General features: G+C 41.6%; 1 protein-coding gene across 6 annotated transcripts in view; it reads left to right on the forward strand.

Moving 5' to 3' along the window:
- The window catches only part of LRCH3 (leucine rich repeats and calponin homology domain containing 3), a 101,297-nt gene that overhangs the window by 44,467 nt on the left and 40,829 nt on the right, over nucleotides 1-16,001 (forward strand). For all 6 annotated transcript variants that reach the window (XM_084638275.1, XM_084638276.1, XM_084638273.1 and 3 more), the window contains exons 4-8: nucleotides 1,125-1,230; nucleotides 1,378-1,514; nucleotides 2,527-2,636; nucleotides 14,813-14,906; nucleotides 15,833-15,953. In XM_084638275.1, coding sequence (XP_084494401.1) covers nucleotides 1,125-1,230; nucleotides 1,378-1,514; nucleotides 2,527-2,636; nucleotides 14,813-14,906; nucleotides 15,833-15,953 — 568 coding nt within the window. The remainder of the gene's footprint in view (nucleotides 1-1,124; nucleotides 1,231-1,377; nucleotides 1,515-2,526; nucleotides 2,637-14,812; nucleotides 14,907-15,832; nucleotides 15,954-16,001) is intronic.

The following is a 16,001-nucleotide window of genomic DNA, read 5'->3' on the forward strand; positions in this document are numbered from 1 at the left end:
CTACAAGCATATATTCTTTAATGATATACTCTGAGTATTCCTCGTGTGTGTACATTTGAGATTTTTTTTAAAAGCTTGGCTCTCAGTAAAAGACAAATAGTGAGAAGTGAGGTGCACTGGTAGAGCTAAGGGCTACACCACATAGCTCTACTAGAGCTTCTCACTTTGTTCCCTGGCTGTCTGCTGCATACACCTGCTAATGCCCAGATGCGTGTGAGGTTAATATTATTTTTGGGTGAGTTATTTAGTCTGGGCTGGCTTTTGTACTGGCAATTTAGTATGTATTTTATCCTTTTGTATGTTCTAAATGTTGTTGTAAATTTGCGTAGAGGTTTTGAGATAGGCCCTTGAAAATATCCAGATAAAGTACATGGCAGGTAGTGTGTCTCCAGGCTCTCCTGCTTCAGAGTCTGTGGAGGAATGGGAAATGGACAATCTGTGGAGGAATGATAGAAATGTACACTAACATGCTAGTTTGCTAACTTACTATACATGGAAATATCATTATACCTTCACTTTTTCCATAATGTGTCACTTGTCTAAAGAGCTTTTATGATCTAGTGTCATTTCTCCTGGGTTCATTCTTTTCTTTGCTCTGCTGTTGTTGGGACACTGAAAAAATTATTTTGTGCTTCTGTTTCCCCATCTGTAAAATGGGGATAATTAATACTTAACTTTGTCACAGTGCTGAAACTTAATGAATGTTAGTAAAGCACTTTGACAATCTTAGGTGTCATAAAAGTGTTTATTTTTTTCAAGTTTATAAATAAAACACTGCCTGTCAGGGTTAATGTACATACACCTACAAAACCAGAAGGCAGGAATTGCCTGCTAGCATTGGGATTTATTTAAACAGGCTGACAGTATCAAAGCAAAAAGAAAAGGAGTACTTGTGGCACTTTAGAGACTAACAAATTTATTTGAGCATAAGCTTTCGTGAGCTACAGCTCCTTCAATGCATCCGATGAAGTGAGCTGTAGCTCACGAAAGCTTATGCTCAAATAAATTGGTTAGTCTCTAAGGTGCCACAAGTACTCCTTTTCTTTTTGCGAATACAGACTAACACGGCTACTACTCTGAAACAGTATCAAAACAGTGTCTCACTTCGTAGTTTTGTTTTGCAGGATGTGAGCTGTAATGAAATACAGACAATACCTCCACAGATTGGCAGACTGGAGTCTTTGCGTGACCTGAACATCAGAAGAAATCATTTGGTGCATTTACCTGAAGGTGAGATCAGCGGATGAAAGTCTGTCATATGTAACAACTGAGATTTTTGACACTTTTATTCTTTTTAAAGCTTGTTTTCCTAAGAGCTAGTAGTAAGCATATTGTTTATTATATCTACTAGATTGAATGTTTGTTTTCTATCTCCAGAACTTGCAGAATTGTCTTTGATTCGATTAGATTTCTCCTGCAATAAAATCACAACAATCCCTGTTTGTTATCGGAACCTCAGGCATCTTCAGACAATCACACTAGACAACAACCCGCTACAGTCACCCCCTGCACAGGTGAATTATAATTTGGAATTAGAATGTCTGCTATTTTCACTAGAGGATGTAAAATGAGATTTGAAACTGAATGGTTTAAAACTTTCTTTTGTGAACAGTAAGATTTTAAAGAACCTGTATTTCTCTAGAGACCTTAAAGAAACCCATGGCAGAAATACCCTTCCACTTCCCTTAATTTAGTTCTGCTGCTAGTAGGTATGTGGTTACTGTAGGAATTCCTTTGTTAACCTTTTGAATAAAAATCTCATTGTACAGTATAAGTAAAATAAGCAAGTGGCTCTAGATCAGAGTAAGCTTTGGGGGAGAAGAAGAGCTATGAACAAAAAACATTTTTGAGCCATTCTGCTGTTGAAGTAGTGAACTGGGAAACTAAAAGTGCAATGCATTTTCATTCATTTTACGGCAGCCTGCCCAAAATGCAGCTTGCAGGCTAAATACAATGTGGTCAATGGCTGACTTCATCTTTAATATGTATGTATAGCTCTGGAGAATGACCTGCTTCCTCTGAATCAGAGTGGGAAGTGCTGTGACTTATAGTTTCCATAGATTCTACCTCCATATTAAAGATGAAGGGAGTTAGAAGTGACTTCACTTGATTCAAATTAGGCCTGTCTCTTGGCAAGCTGCCATTGCCACCTAGGTTGGTCAAGGTTTGCATGCCTCTGCTGTAGTTCCAAGTTTTACCCCTTACAAATACATATAGCTCCTTGTTCAGAGAAGATCATTGACATGATAAACCATTATGAGCAAGTTTACAGAAAGGGCTCCACAGAGTCCAGATGTTTTTGGAAAAAGCTTCCAGTTTTTTATTATACATATATTCTGTGACACTTCAATGCAGTTGTTTGTAATGGGGGAAGGTTCAAAAAATGGATGAAGAGCTGTAAGGATGTTATAAGCATTTATTTATTGACCTTTGAGTAATACATTATTCACAACAGCTAGTTAATGTCTGTACAGCGCTTTGATGAAATAAAGTGCTCAATATGTTTATGGATTTCCTTTTTTGTAGATATGCATAAAAGGAAAAATCCACATATTTAAATACCTGAACATAGAAGCGTGCAAGATCGCTCAAGACTTGCCTGATTATGATAGGAGGCCCATAGGATTTGGCTCTTGGTAAGTTTGTGCATATTCTGTTTGATGTGGATTGGGGAAAACTTGTCTACTCTCCTGAATTCAGAAGAGGCAGAAACTAGATCCACTGATTGTTGGTTAGTGTACATTTCACCAATAATTGTGGCCTTGAAGAACAATGTGGTGTGTGTCACCCTGTGAGCCGTTCTAGCAGGAGTCCAGTCAAGACAGTTTAGAAGGAAAAATGAAGTAATATCACAATTCAGCCAGTGCTAAAGGGCACACACTCTTGAGGGAAAAAAAAAGTTTGGTGTCTTCAGGCTATGGTAGAAGGAAGTTCTATTTTTAAGACATTAATCTATGTTTTTACTGAATAAAATCTTAGGGTTTTCCCAATATCTACTACAGTCTAACATTGTTGTGATTTTTAATCTTTTGTACATGATTGTATAACTGTTCTGCTGTAACTACAGGTATAAGTGCTGATCCCACCCCTTTAGTAAACTGTTTTATTCTTGGCAGGCTTTCATTTGGCACAAATGCTTAATACAGTAACTCAGGAATTAGAAAGAAGAAAAGGAGGACTTGTGGCACCTTAGAAACTAACACATTTATTTGAGCATAAGCTTTTGTGAGTTACAGCTCACTTCATCGGATGCATTCGATGAAGTGAGCTATAGCTCACGAAAGCTTATGCTCAAATAAATTGGTTAGTCTCTAAGGTGCCACAAGTCCTCCTTTTCTTTTTTCGAATACAGACTAACAGGGCTGCTACTCTGAAACAGGTATTAGAACAGTCAACCACATCAGCTTCTAAATTAAGATGTCTAGTGAAAAGTAGGAGTACACTATATATTTATACTACACATTTTAGAGAAAAGCAAAGTAATGAGGTAGGAGACTAACTAGAAGAAAAATAATATATTCTCAGTGATCAGACAAACTAACACTGAGCCAGAGGAAATATATATCTATAACATGCACCATGGGCTGAACACGATTAATAAATAAATCTAATAAGCCAGTGCAGTTGTACCAAAGGCCTATGAAGGAGACTTTATGCCAACAGACAGCTCCTCATCAAGTCTAGAATCCACATTTGGTAAGCACCTTTCCAGATGGGGTCAACATGAACGCTTTCTGAAAGTCACTTGTCTCTTTAGAGAGTAATCACACCTAGCACAATCAGGTGCTATTTGAGACAAATAAAGTTGTGGCATATAAATCAGAGTATGTGATTCTAGCTTGTATGTGACGCTGGTGAGGCCGCATTTGGAATACTGTTTAGATTAAAATTATTTAGGTCTTTTGTTAGCTAAATTTATAATGCTGTCTTAGTTTCTTATTGTAATAAAGTGCATATTGCAAAAAAGAAGCTGATACAGGGATCTAAGGAGCATCTGTATTCAGAAAGGCTAAGGAAATTAGGGCACCTTCATTGTGACATAAATTGCCCAGTCCAACCAACTGTATCTAAAGCTATTGATCTCCATTGTAGTTTTTCTTTTGAAAAGCATAAGATCGATAAGTAGAGTATGTGTTTATTGAAAAGATTTTCATTTCATGTAATGAAAGAATTCACATATTTTTCCATTATTCACAGTACCAATATAAAAGCTTGGGCAGAACCCACTCACAGTGCCTCCTCCAGATGGTCAATTTTACTTCAAGCATGTGTGGACTGGCTTGCTTTTGTCCATGTCTCCATCCCTGCCAGGCACCATGAAAGTAGATATATCTGAAGTGGATAAGAGAGATGGCATAGAACTCTTTGTTGCTCATGTACTGATTATATCACTTACCAGTCTCTTTTAGTGGCTCCCACAGTGGCTTCACATGCATATTGAGCAAATATGTGTGGAAGACAATAGATTTCTGTAGGAACCAACATAAAGGAGCCAATGGAGAAGATGAGCTGCTGCCCAAAGTCAGAATTTCTTCTAGAATTTCTGAGATGAAAGAACAGAACAACTCCTGCACAATACAGTGTAATCCAGTTAATGCCCATAGGCAAGTCAACAGAGCTGTTGGTCAGCGATTTCACAGGCTGTTGAAAAAACTAAAAATAATCAGCATATATGTACCTGACCTTTGTCTTTTGCTCTGTGGAGGTTATATAGTGACCCTGGGCAATTTGAAAAAGCATGGAATTAAACCTGAGTTGATGTAAAGCTGGTTTCAAAGCTAATGTGACAGTTACCAAGCTAACTGCATGACAGTCCTTTCTCAGGGTCTCACTGAGTGCACCCCAGCAGGTGTCAGGCCTTGTGGCTTTACCTTCTGGGGTGGAATTTTGGAGTGGACTTCTTTGAAAGCGTGTGCCTGCGGCTGTCTTCTCTCTTAGGCTATGTGTGCCCTGCAGCTGGGAGGTGTAGTTCCCAGCTCGGGTAGACTTCCATGTGCTAGCTCTGCTTAAATTAGCATGCTAAAAATAGCAGTGTGGCTGCATGGGCAGCTGCTCGGATTAACTGCCTGAGTACGTACCTAGGATCTCAGAGCGATTGTACCGAGGCAACTAGCTCAAGCCACCACGCAGGCGTCTACTGCCACACTGCTATTTTTATAAAAAGAAAAGGAGGACTTGTGGCACCTTAGAGACTAACCAATTTATTTGAGCATGAGCTTTCGTGAGCTACAGCTCACTTCATCGGATGCATACCGTGGAAACTGCAGCAGACTTTATATGCACACAGAGAATATGAAACAATACCTCCTCCCACCCCACTGTCCTGCTGGTAATAGCTTATCTAAAGTGATCATCAGGTTGGGCCATTTCCAGCACAAATCCAGGTTTGGTGGAGGGTGAGAGAACCTGGATTTGTGCTGGAAATGGCCCAACCTGATGATCACTTTAGATAAGCTATTACCAGCAGGACAGTGGGGTGGGAGGAGGTATTGTTTCATATTCTCTGTGTATATATAAAGTCTGCTGCAGTTTCCACAGTATGCATCCGATGAAGTGAGCTGTAGCTCACGAAAGCTCATGCTCAAATAAATTGGTTAGTCTCTAAGGTGCCACAAGTCCTCCTTTTCTTTTTGCGAATATAGACTAACACGGCTGTCACTCTGAAACCTGCTATTTTTATGCATTTCTGCTTGAGCTAGCACATGTACATCTACTCAAGCTGGGAATTACGCCTCGCAGCTGCAGTGTAGACTAGCCTTGGTCCTTGTTGCATTTCCTGCCTAGACCAACCCTCAGCTCTGGTCTGACTTAACCTTTGCGTTCAAGTAGGCAGCAGTACAAAACTGAAGAGGGAAACAGTCACATACAGTATTCATAAGAATAATGCAGGTGTCATATGTAGTAATTTCACTGAAGTTTTACACAAATGTAAAATTCTCTGATTAAGTGGACAAACTTGTAGTGCTGCTAGTGAAATCAGAAGCACTAAATCATTGTAGATTCTGCCAGGAGAAAATTTTGGCTTCTTTATCTATAAATATTTCTAACTGAGAATTTTGCTGCTGGCCCACACTGCCTTTTTTTTTTTTTGGACTCATGTAAAGTTATCCTAAACACAATACCAGTGCTCTCTCCTATGTTTTACCCAGGTTTTAAAACTATTGCTTTATTTAATTGTTACTACCATTTTCAATAGAGAACTGGTTCCCAGTCTTTCAGACAATTGTATCTGTTTACCAGAATAAGATATTGACTGTACCGATCAGTGTCTTTAGACTCCTGTTAAGTTATGTGACCTTTAACCTTTGGGCTGTTCTAGACCAATCTCTTAGCTGTGTGACTGAAATGTGGAGCACTCAAGCTCAACATTGGATCATGCATAACTGAATGGAAGGGAGGCAGCAGCAGTGCCTCACAGGAGCCTAGCACTAGGTTCAGTGTTGAGGTAGGGAGGGTGAGTCTGGAATGCAAGACATAAAAGTTTGAAGTACTGATACATGGGTCTCTGGAGTAGGAATCAGTTGTACTGATTGTTTTGAAAGGGTCTGGTAGTTATATTCCGTGGATAGAAAGGAGATTGAAGTATATGCATGTATTACAATGTGACTTCAGAACTCTGACTGCGAGGGATGATCTCTTCATGTCAGTGCACATCTTGTTCCCCTTATTTTTATGGATTACATTTATTTTCATTACAAAAAGGTACTTTAGACACTGCATTTCAAAGTGATTATTGCACTTCTCAGGTGGTTAGCTACTCTACTTTCAGCGTCATGCCTTATGCATTGGAACCCAAGCATGCTGTAAAAATGTACTGCCCACTGTCTTGTTGCTTAATTATTGCTGCTTTAGCCAGCTAGTCAGTGAGGAATAGGATCTGCAGTCTCTGAGGATTTCTTAAAGGCTGTTGTCTGTAATGAACATATAAAGCCCTGAGCAGTCAGTAACCCTCTGTTTTCAGAAGTAGGGGAGAGCGTAGGAACTGTGAACTGTAACTGAATTTCTGAGTTACCAGACTGTCTCAGTGATGAAGTATTTTTCAAAAACTGTAATTGAATAGGAGGGATAGAATATGAAGAAAATGTAATCCAAAAGGAAAAATACTGTTTGATTTTTAACTATTGAATTTTGATCTTCTTCAATTTTAAGTGCTTGTTCAGTGCAAAATTGGTTTCTCTTTAGATTCTCGGAATACTGATGTAGTCATGATTAAAATGGAATTATTGTAGTGTGTCATGTGGGAACCCATTTCTCATTTTATTTTTCCTTTTATAATTTCTAAAAAAACAGTGGTTTTAATCCAGTATTTCGATGTTGTGAATTATTGGTTTGAATGTGGTCACTATGTAGGCTGTTACATGTGCTACCTGAAGTTTTCTTTCCCCAGCTGGTCTTTAATTGAAAAACAATATTACTATTGTCTGTATAATTCAGAGTACTTTGTTAGGATTTTTTTTTTTTTGCCTTAAAAGTAGATTACAGTGTCTTATAGCTATGTATTCCTGGGGCCACTGTAGGCATTGTTAACTCTTTCTATAGAACAAAAGGCATGACACAGCTAATACATTTAAAAATCCAAAGGGTTTTTTTTTTAACTACACTGAGCAATTTCAGGATTATTCTTTTCTCCTCTCACCCAAAAGAAGTGAGGTGTGGTTCCCTTCCCATCTTTGTTGCTGAAGGATCCCTAATGTGAATATTAACTTTGTTTAGCATCACTGAGTTCCATTCTTGCCTTCATTCCAGATACCATCCCCAGACTTTAGTACATGACTTAAATCTTTTACAGACTCAGAGGAACAAACATAGTGCTAGATCCTGCACATTGGTCCATAGAGTCAGAGCCCCAGTAGCTTAAATGAGGCTTTGTATAGGGTTAAGGGTCTGCCTGTGGATGCTTTTGCAGATGTGTACATAAAAATAAGCATATTTCACTTTTGCAGCTCTTGTTCCCTCGTCCTTTATCCCTTAGTTCCTCTTTGAGTAACATCCCTATGGGCATTCCATTTCATGTGTGCTCACACCCCTTTCTCCTTGAATTGGAGATTTTAGGTTGCAGTGTCTGTTCAGCCCGCACACGTGTCCTATGCTTCCTCATGCCTCGCTCTAAGGCTATACAGCGCTGTGTGAGCGAAACACCCGCGGTTCTTTCTCCACTGCCTTGGCCTGAGATGGAGCATTAGTATGCGTTACTTTGAAATCTCTTAGCGTAGTTACCTGTCTTTATTTTATTGTTTAGTTATTTTATTTACTTTTTATTTACGGATTTGGGAGATCTTTCTCTTGATCCCTTTCCCGTTTTGGGAGGGGGACCTTCCCCTGCTAGACGTCATTGCCCTGGGGTATGCCAGGATCTCTGGGCTTCAAACAGTGCATCTGTTGCCAGGAGTGCATCTTGGTCAGCGACAGCCATTCCTGTTGTATCCGCTGCTTGGGAGAGTCTGATGTCCCACAAAAGTGCTCCATATGCTCTGCATTTAAGGGTGAATCAAGAAAAAATTGGAAGCTAAAATTGAGACTCTTAATGATGGAGCATTCCCTCCAGTTGGCCTCAGGTCCAGGCCAGGAGATACACCCTTCCCCCTCCGGACATCAGTTGCTGAGTGAACACAGTGCCCCGTCAACTTCGTCACGTTCACCTGGATCTACCCAAGGTAAATCCATGAAGAAAACCCATACAAAACTGAGTCATTCTCCACAGGAAGAATCCACCTCAAAAAGACCTCAGTCACTGCAATGCAAGACTGCTGCAGAGACCTCATGTTCCACCCTGGGTATGTCTGAGGCTGCAGACCCTCTCAGTACTGATCCTGTGTATAGGGCTCCAGGCTCTGCAGAGAAAAGGGGCAACAAGCATGCCTTGATACTGGGACCTTCAGTGCTGCACAAGCAGGATACTGCAACATCAAAGCTTTCCAACTCTAAGAGAATGTTACCCAAAATTCCTTTGGTACCATCGACATCTAAGACTGCCTCAGTACTGGGAAGATGTTGTGCCTCTCATATGGTCTGAATACCTCTCAAGGCCTCACATCAGTACTGACTACGTCAACTAGAGCACAGTGGTTCTGAAAGCCGGTCCGCCGCTTGTGCAGGGAAAGCCCCTGCCGGGCCGGATCAGTTTGTTTACCTGCCACGTCCGCAGGTTTGGCCAATCGCGGCTCCCACTGGCCGCGGTTTGCCGCTCCAGACCAATGGGGGCTGCGGGAAGTGGCCCGGGCCAAGGGACATGCTGGCTGCCCTTCCCGCAGCCCCCATTGGCCTGGAGTGGCAAACCGCGGCCAGTGGGAGCCGTGATCGGTCGAACCTGCGGACGTGGCAGGTAAACAAACCGGTCTAGCCCGGCAGGGGCTTTCTCTGCACAAGCAGCGGACCGGATTTGAGAACCACTGAACTCGAGTGAACTTACCAGAGCAGTGTATGGCCTCAGTACTGACAACAGTCCCACTCTTCAAATCCACCTGGTACCGCAAGAGTTCAGATTTTCAAAGGATATACTTGTTTCGGAGGAGCTGGAATCTCCTTTGTTAGTTGGTACCGAAAGGTTCAGTACCGAGACAAGCATGGTCACTGAAGTGGGACCTTTTCTTAGTACCACTTGACTCTCCAGCGCCTTCAGAGAGTGTTGGGACTCCCCCACTTGAAGAGGAGGAATTTTCCTCCAATTCAGATATTTCAGTCCAGGGTTCCCTGACACTTCAGACAAGGAATTTCCATCCTGACACTTTTGTCAAGAGTGGGGAGTTGTACCACAGATGGACCCCTGTCCCCCCAACCTGGTTTGAGAACCGATGGATACCACCCCCAGTGCCTTTCGGACCTCTCCAGTGGCGGTACTGGGTTTCTCGGGCTGCAAATCGTCTGCAATTGTCACATGCCCCTAGTCTCTCTCATACGAAGTATACAGGGAGATGCTCCCGTACTCCAACTGCTTTTCTTCTGTTACGTCAGGCACAAGAATCCTTTGAAGAGCAGGAGGCCAGGACAGATCAAGAGGTTTCTCCCCAAACAAATATTTCTTCATCTTCCCCAGATGAAGCGGTTATGCCTCTCCAACCAACTATGACTGATGACTTCAGACACGTCCGAGAGTTAATGAAGCACATTTCGGATTCCCTCCAGATCCCTTGGAAGAGGTCAGAGAGTCATAACATAAGCTCCTAGATATCCTCCAATGGATTCCCTCCACCTGAGTTGTTCTGCCTCTTAATGAGGCTCTGAATCCTGCCAAATCCATCTGGCAGATCCCTGCAATGATTCCACCAGCTTGTAAAAGGGCCCATGAAAAATATTATGTCCCAGCTAGAGACTCCGAATTTCTGTTCACCCATCCAACATTGAACTCCCTGGTTGTGGAGGCAGTGAAAAAACATGGCAAACAACATTGTGCAAAGACCACACCATATGATAAGGACCAAAAATGCCTTAATCTACTCGGCAGAAAGACCTACTCATCTGTGACTCTTCAATTTAGCATCACACACTATCAAGCTGTCATGGCTAAATACAGTCATTCAAGTTTTACCAAATTCACAACCTTTACTGAGCATTTGCTGGCTGAGGAGTGTGACCAGTTTCAGGCTATTATTGACGAGCGTCAGCTGTTAACTAAAATAAAGCTAAAGGCCTTATTGGATGCAGCCAACACTGCTGCTCTACAGCAGTAGTCATGTGGAGGGCTTCCTGTCAATACCTCGATGACTGGCTGGTCATGGGCTGGTCCTACAATGAGGTTTTTGATGCTGTAAAGACAATGAGATCTTTGTTCCCCAATCTAGGGTTAAGCTCAACATCTAGAAATCCCCTTTGAGCCCCATACAAAGAATAGAGTTCACAGGCATTCATTGGATGCTACACCAGCCAGGGCTTATCTTCCTCTCCAACAGATGCTCAATGTTAGGAAATCTTCTCAAACATTAAATCAGCCTACAGACATCAATAAGAAGTTGTCTTCAATTACTTGGACATATAGCAGCCTTCACCTTCAAAGATGGAGTCTGTCACATACCATTACAATGTTTCCAGGGCTACCTCAAGACTGTTTATACTCCAAACACAACTTGAACAAGTTATTGTCGGTTCCTCGCCAGGTCTTAGTCTCCACTCAAGTGATGGAGGGTCCTAGACAATGTCTGCATGGGGATTCCATTTGTTCAGTCTCTTCCCTCTATCATCATAACAATGGATGCATCTATGATGAACTGGGACAGTACTCTTGGGGACCCTCACCATTCAGGGCAAATGCTCTGCCCAACAGAGACAAACTACATATCAACCGCCTCAAACAGAGGGAACTCAGGAATGCCTGTATCTATGTCCTGCCTTTAATCAGGAAAAAAAACATAAAGATTCTCATGGACAACATAGCTTGTACGTTCTTCATCAGCTGAGAGGCATGGGCCAGGTACCCTTCCCTTTGTACTGAAACAATAAAGCTCTGGAACTGGTGGACAGTCAACTGCAAACTTATTTCAGCAACTTGCCTTAACTACAAACAGGTTAGCAGACAAAAGCAGGCACTTTTTCCAGTACTATGAATGGAAGTAGGATCCTCAGATTCTCAATAACATTTTTTGAACTTGGGAGTTCCAAAAATAGACCTCTTTGCCACTGTGACCAACAAGATATGCAAACGCTTTTGTTTAAGGGGCGGAGTGGTTTCCTCTCTCTTTAGAGATGCCTTTCTCGTTCCATGGACGAGGCCTTCCATGTGCATTTCCTCCAACACTCCTGATTCTGAAAGTGATCAAGAAGATCAAGCATGACAAAACCAGAATTGTATTAGTAATCCCAACAGAGTTCAAGCAGATATGGTACCCTTACCGGATTCACCTAGCCCTCTGTCAAGCTGTCAGACTCTCATCCATTCCTTGTCTTCATTCTCAGGATGCCAGCTGCATTCTTCATCCCAACCTGAAGATACTTTGCCTCAAAGCTTGGCTTGTCAATGGGTCATGAGGCATTAGTTGACTTGTTCTAAGGAAGTGCAACAGGCATTGCTGAACAGTAGGAAAGATTCCACGAAATACACTTACCTCCACAAGTGGAAAAGATTCAGCATGTGGTGTGTCCAGAAGTGTTGTACCTGTTCATTCTTCCCCCTCGATCATCCTTGATTACCTCCTAGTGTTGAAAAAGTTAGGATTCTATATGAGCTCTATCAGTGCGCACTTGGCAGCGGTAACAGCCTTTCATTCAGCAGTTGAGGGATTCTAACTCTTCACCCATCCTGCAACTGTAAGATTCTGAGAGGATTGGGAAACTTTCTCCCAAGTTTAGAAACGCATTCCTACCTGGGATTTGAATGCAGTACTTTGATGCCCTATGCCCCCGTCTAAGCCAACGGCTACCTCTTTCCTCATTAATTTATCTCAGAAGATTTGTCTTTCTGGTGGTTACCACCTCTGCTTGTGGGATTGGAGAAATAGGGGCTGTAATGGCAGATCCTCCATTTACAGTGTTTTTCAAGGACAGAGTTTTGTTACATCCACACACACAATTTTTACCTAAGGTGTCATATGAACTTCACATCAACGAGATTATCCATTTTCCCCCCAAAGACTCATCAGTCCAGAGTGAAGGCCTTTTTTACACACTCTGGATGTTAGAAGTGCATTAGCCTTTTATTTGGAAAGGGCTAAGTCGTTTAGGAGGTCAAGCAGACTGTTCGTGACTATTGCTGATAGATCTAAAGGCACAGCGATTTAGAGACACTCCAGGTGGATTTCTGATTGTGTCCTTTTGTGCTATAACTTCATATATTCAGCTCTTTCAAGGGCGTTGGCCCATTCCATAAAATCTGTAGCTACTTCTACGGCATTACTCAAGAATGTTTCTGCTCTGGACATCTGTAAGGCTGCCACTTGGTCTTCCATATGTATCTTTTCCAAGCATTATGCAGTGGTCCAGTCTTCTAGATCAGATGCTGCTATTGGAAATGCTGTATTGTATTGTGTTCAATCTTGGACTTGGTTCCAGAGCCCCCCGTGCAGCTGGGGGAACTGTTTGGTAGTCAATTGCAGTTGAGCACCCAGAGGGACACTACTCAAAGAAGAAGAAGTTGCTTGCCTTGTGCAGTAACGAGTTCTTCACTGTGTGTGTCCGTATGGGTGCTCTGTTACCTGCCTTCGTTTCCCTCTGCTTTGGAGTTTCCTCTGGGGACTTGGCAGTGGAGAAAGAACTGAAGGCAGTTCACCTGTGTAGCCTTATGTATCCTCAGAGCAGGGCATAAGGAAGCATAGAGTTGCATGCCTGGCCTGAATGGGTACTGCTACCAAAAATCTCCCGTCAAAGGCACAAGTGGTATAAGCACACTTGAAGTGCAGCACCCACAGGGACACACATCTCAAAGAACCACCATTATGGCACATTGTGAGTAATCTCTCCTTGGGTATGTCTACACAGAAATTAAAAAGCCATGACTGGCCTGTGCCAGCTGGCTTGGGCTAAGGGGCTGTTCAGTTGCAGTATAGGCATTTAGGTTTGGGGTGCAGCCCAGGCTCTAGGACCCTGCGGGGTGGGAGGGTCCCAGAGCTAGGGCATCAGCCTGAGCCTGAATGTCCATCGCAATTAAACAGCCCCTTAGCCTGAGTTCCAGGAGCCTGGGCCAGCCATGGGTGTCTAATTGCAGTGTAAACATACCCCTTGTGTCTAACTAGGACTGCAAACTCCTCAGGACTGTAGCCTGTCACTTTTTTCTGTAAAGCACCATGACTCTATGGTGCTGCATAAATAATAGTAATAACAGTCATTTAAAAATAATTGTTTCCTGGATGAGGGATTTTTAAACAGAGGGACAACTAGAGATCAATACTAGTGAGAGAATGACCTACAATTAGCTATGCTTGGGTGGAGCAATCAGCTTCCTGAAATTCTTTCTAGTGTATTATGCAGTAATTGCTGTTTGCTGCAGTTTTCCCTCAGGCATCAAGTGCCAGCAGGACAGTTGATCCGTTGTGAAATGCTATCTGCAGTGGATCAGACAAGTCCCATTGTTATACTGCTGCTGTAGCTATCTGCAGCAGTTGCCAGATTCAACATCTGTGATGGCCACGCTGCTGAACTGTGTAGTCTCTGTACCCACTTAGAGCAAGAAAAGCAGCATACAGCCCCTTATGTTATGGTTTATATTTTCATCCCTTCATTGCACATATGTAATGTCTGTGTCTAGGCAAGTCGTTGACAAGTCAATTTAATGAGTGAAAACTAAATTTGTATATCATTCAAGTGGTGATATATTTCATTTGAAATGTGTGGTGTATTTTATGGAGTATTTTAGATTAACTATACATCTCTTTTCTGTATCATGCATTAAGTATACATTTTGATTGTTGTCATACTTCTCCTAAAAGAGGCGCATGCTCATTCCTATACGTTTCTATGTATGTGTAATAAATGTATGGTTGTGTGATTCCCTATGGGGAAAAAGTGGTTTTGGGGTTGGGAAGAGTCATTCAACTAAAACACCTGAGTAACATAAAATGAACTGACTTGCTAAAGGAGAATTTAATAGGTCAGTTTGCCAACAAAAAAACCATTTGTCAGAATTGTTTGGGCCATAAGCTTAGATCAGCTCTTGAAAGCATAAGGCAGCTGCATCATGTCAGCTGGCTAACAGATGGGAATGTTTGTAGTTGGAAGAATATACCCTCTTAGAAAGTATTATGCATGGTGAATGCCATGTGACAACTTCTAACGTGTTGTGGACACCGCTCAGCTCTGCTTAATAGTTAATTCCATTTTCAGCTCTGTCACGAGTAAGAATTTTTCAGTGACATTTATGTTATAGTGACTAAAATTATCTGCTTGACAGCCATGAGGAACTGTACTCCAGTCGTCCGTATGGAGCACTAGATTCTGGTTTCAATAGTGTGGACAGCGGAGACAAAAGATGGTCAGGGAACGAAGTAAGTGTAGTTGCTTTATTTTTGTTGGGTGGCAATACTTGTACAGGAAACAAATAATGAAGGCATAGATTTGGAAGAATATTCAAGGAGTGATGCTTATGTATAATAAAAAATATAATTTCCATAGTTCACAGATTACTGTTGATTTCCTGGAAAAAGAATTAGCACCATTTTTATATTAAATGAATCTTTTGTTCTTTTACTAATATTTTTTATTGAAACATTTTAAAAATCAAAATACAAGTGTAAACCCAAGAGAAAATACAGAAGAGCACTTTGTAGAAATGAATTAATATAAACAAGTGATAAGAAAACTTACAAAAGATGAGCTACTTATTGTATTATATTAGCATAGCTTATCTTTATCCATTACTCAAGAGCTTCTGTTTCATTAAAATAAAATCAGGTAAACAGATTTTAAATGAACACAGATTTTCCAAATAAGATTTTATATGTAGCTTTTTCAAATGGCCAAATAGATTGTCGCTTTACCATTTAGAAGAAGCAAGACCTGATCTCCAAGGAAGAAGGGTACTGGGAAGAAGAAACAGGAGCCAGCTTCTTCTGTCCTCTTGGGGAGGCTGTGCAAATGGCTGCAACCCAGGCCTGGGGTGCTCTTGCGAACTGTGATCCTAGCCTGGTGTTTACAAGGGCCTTCAAAATCCAGCCTGGAATGTTTTTAGCATATGCATTCATTTCAGAGGGAAAATAAATTTAAAACTATAGACAGACTCTTCATGGAAGAGAGGTCCTAAATCGACCTTATTTTAAAAACAGTACATTTCAGTTGTGTCTCTTTTAAATTAATAGTTTTAGGGAGCAAAATGCAGCAGGACAGATGGAGTGGAGGCTCAAGTTAGAAAACTAACTGAAAGATGATGCTCAGGATGAGAGAGTGTTGTTTTTTTTTTGTCTGTTTTATAAAGCCTACAGATGAGTTCTCAGACCTCCCTCTGCGAGTGGCAGAGATCACTAAAGAGCAGAGACTGCGAAGAGAGAGAGAGTACCAGGAAAACCGAGGGAGCACTGTTGTAACTAATGGTGGAGGTAAATAGCAGTCTTTGATAGCTAATTATTCAGCTGGTTGTTATAACT

This window comes from Lepidochelys olivacea (genome assembly GCF_965140295.1).
Source record: "Lepidochelys olivacea isolate rLepOli2 genome assembly, chromosome: 9".
Classification (NCBI taxonomy): domain Eukaryota; kingdom Metazoa; phylum Chordata; order Testudines; family Cheloniidae; genus Lepidochelys; species Lepidochelys olivacea.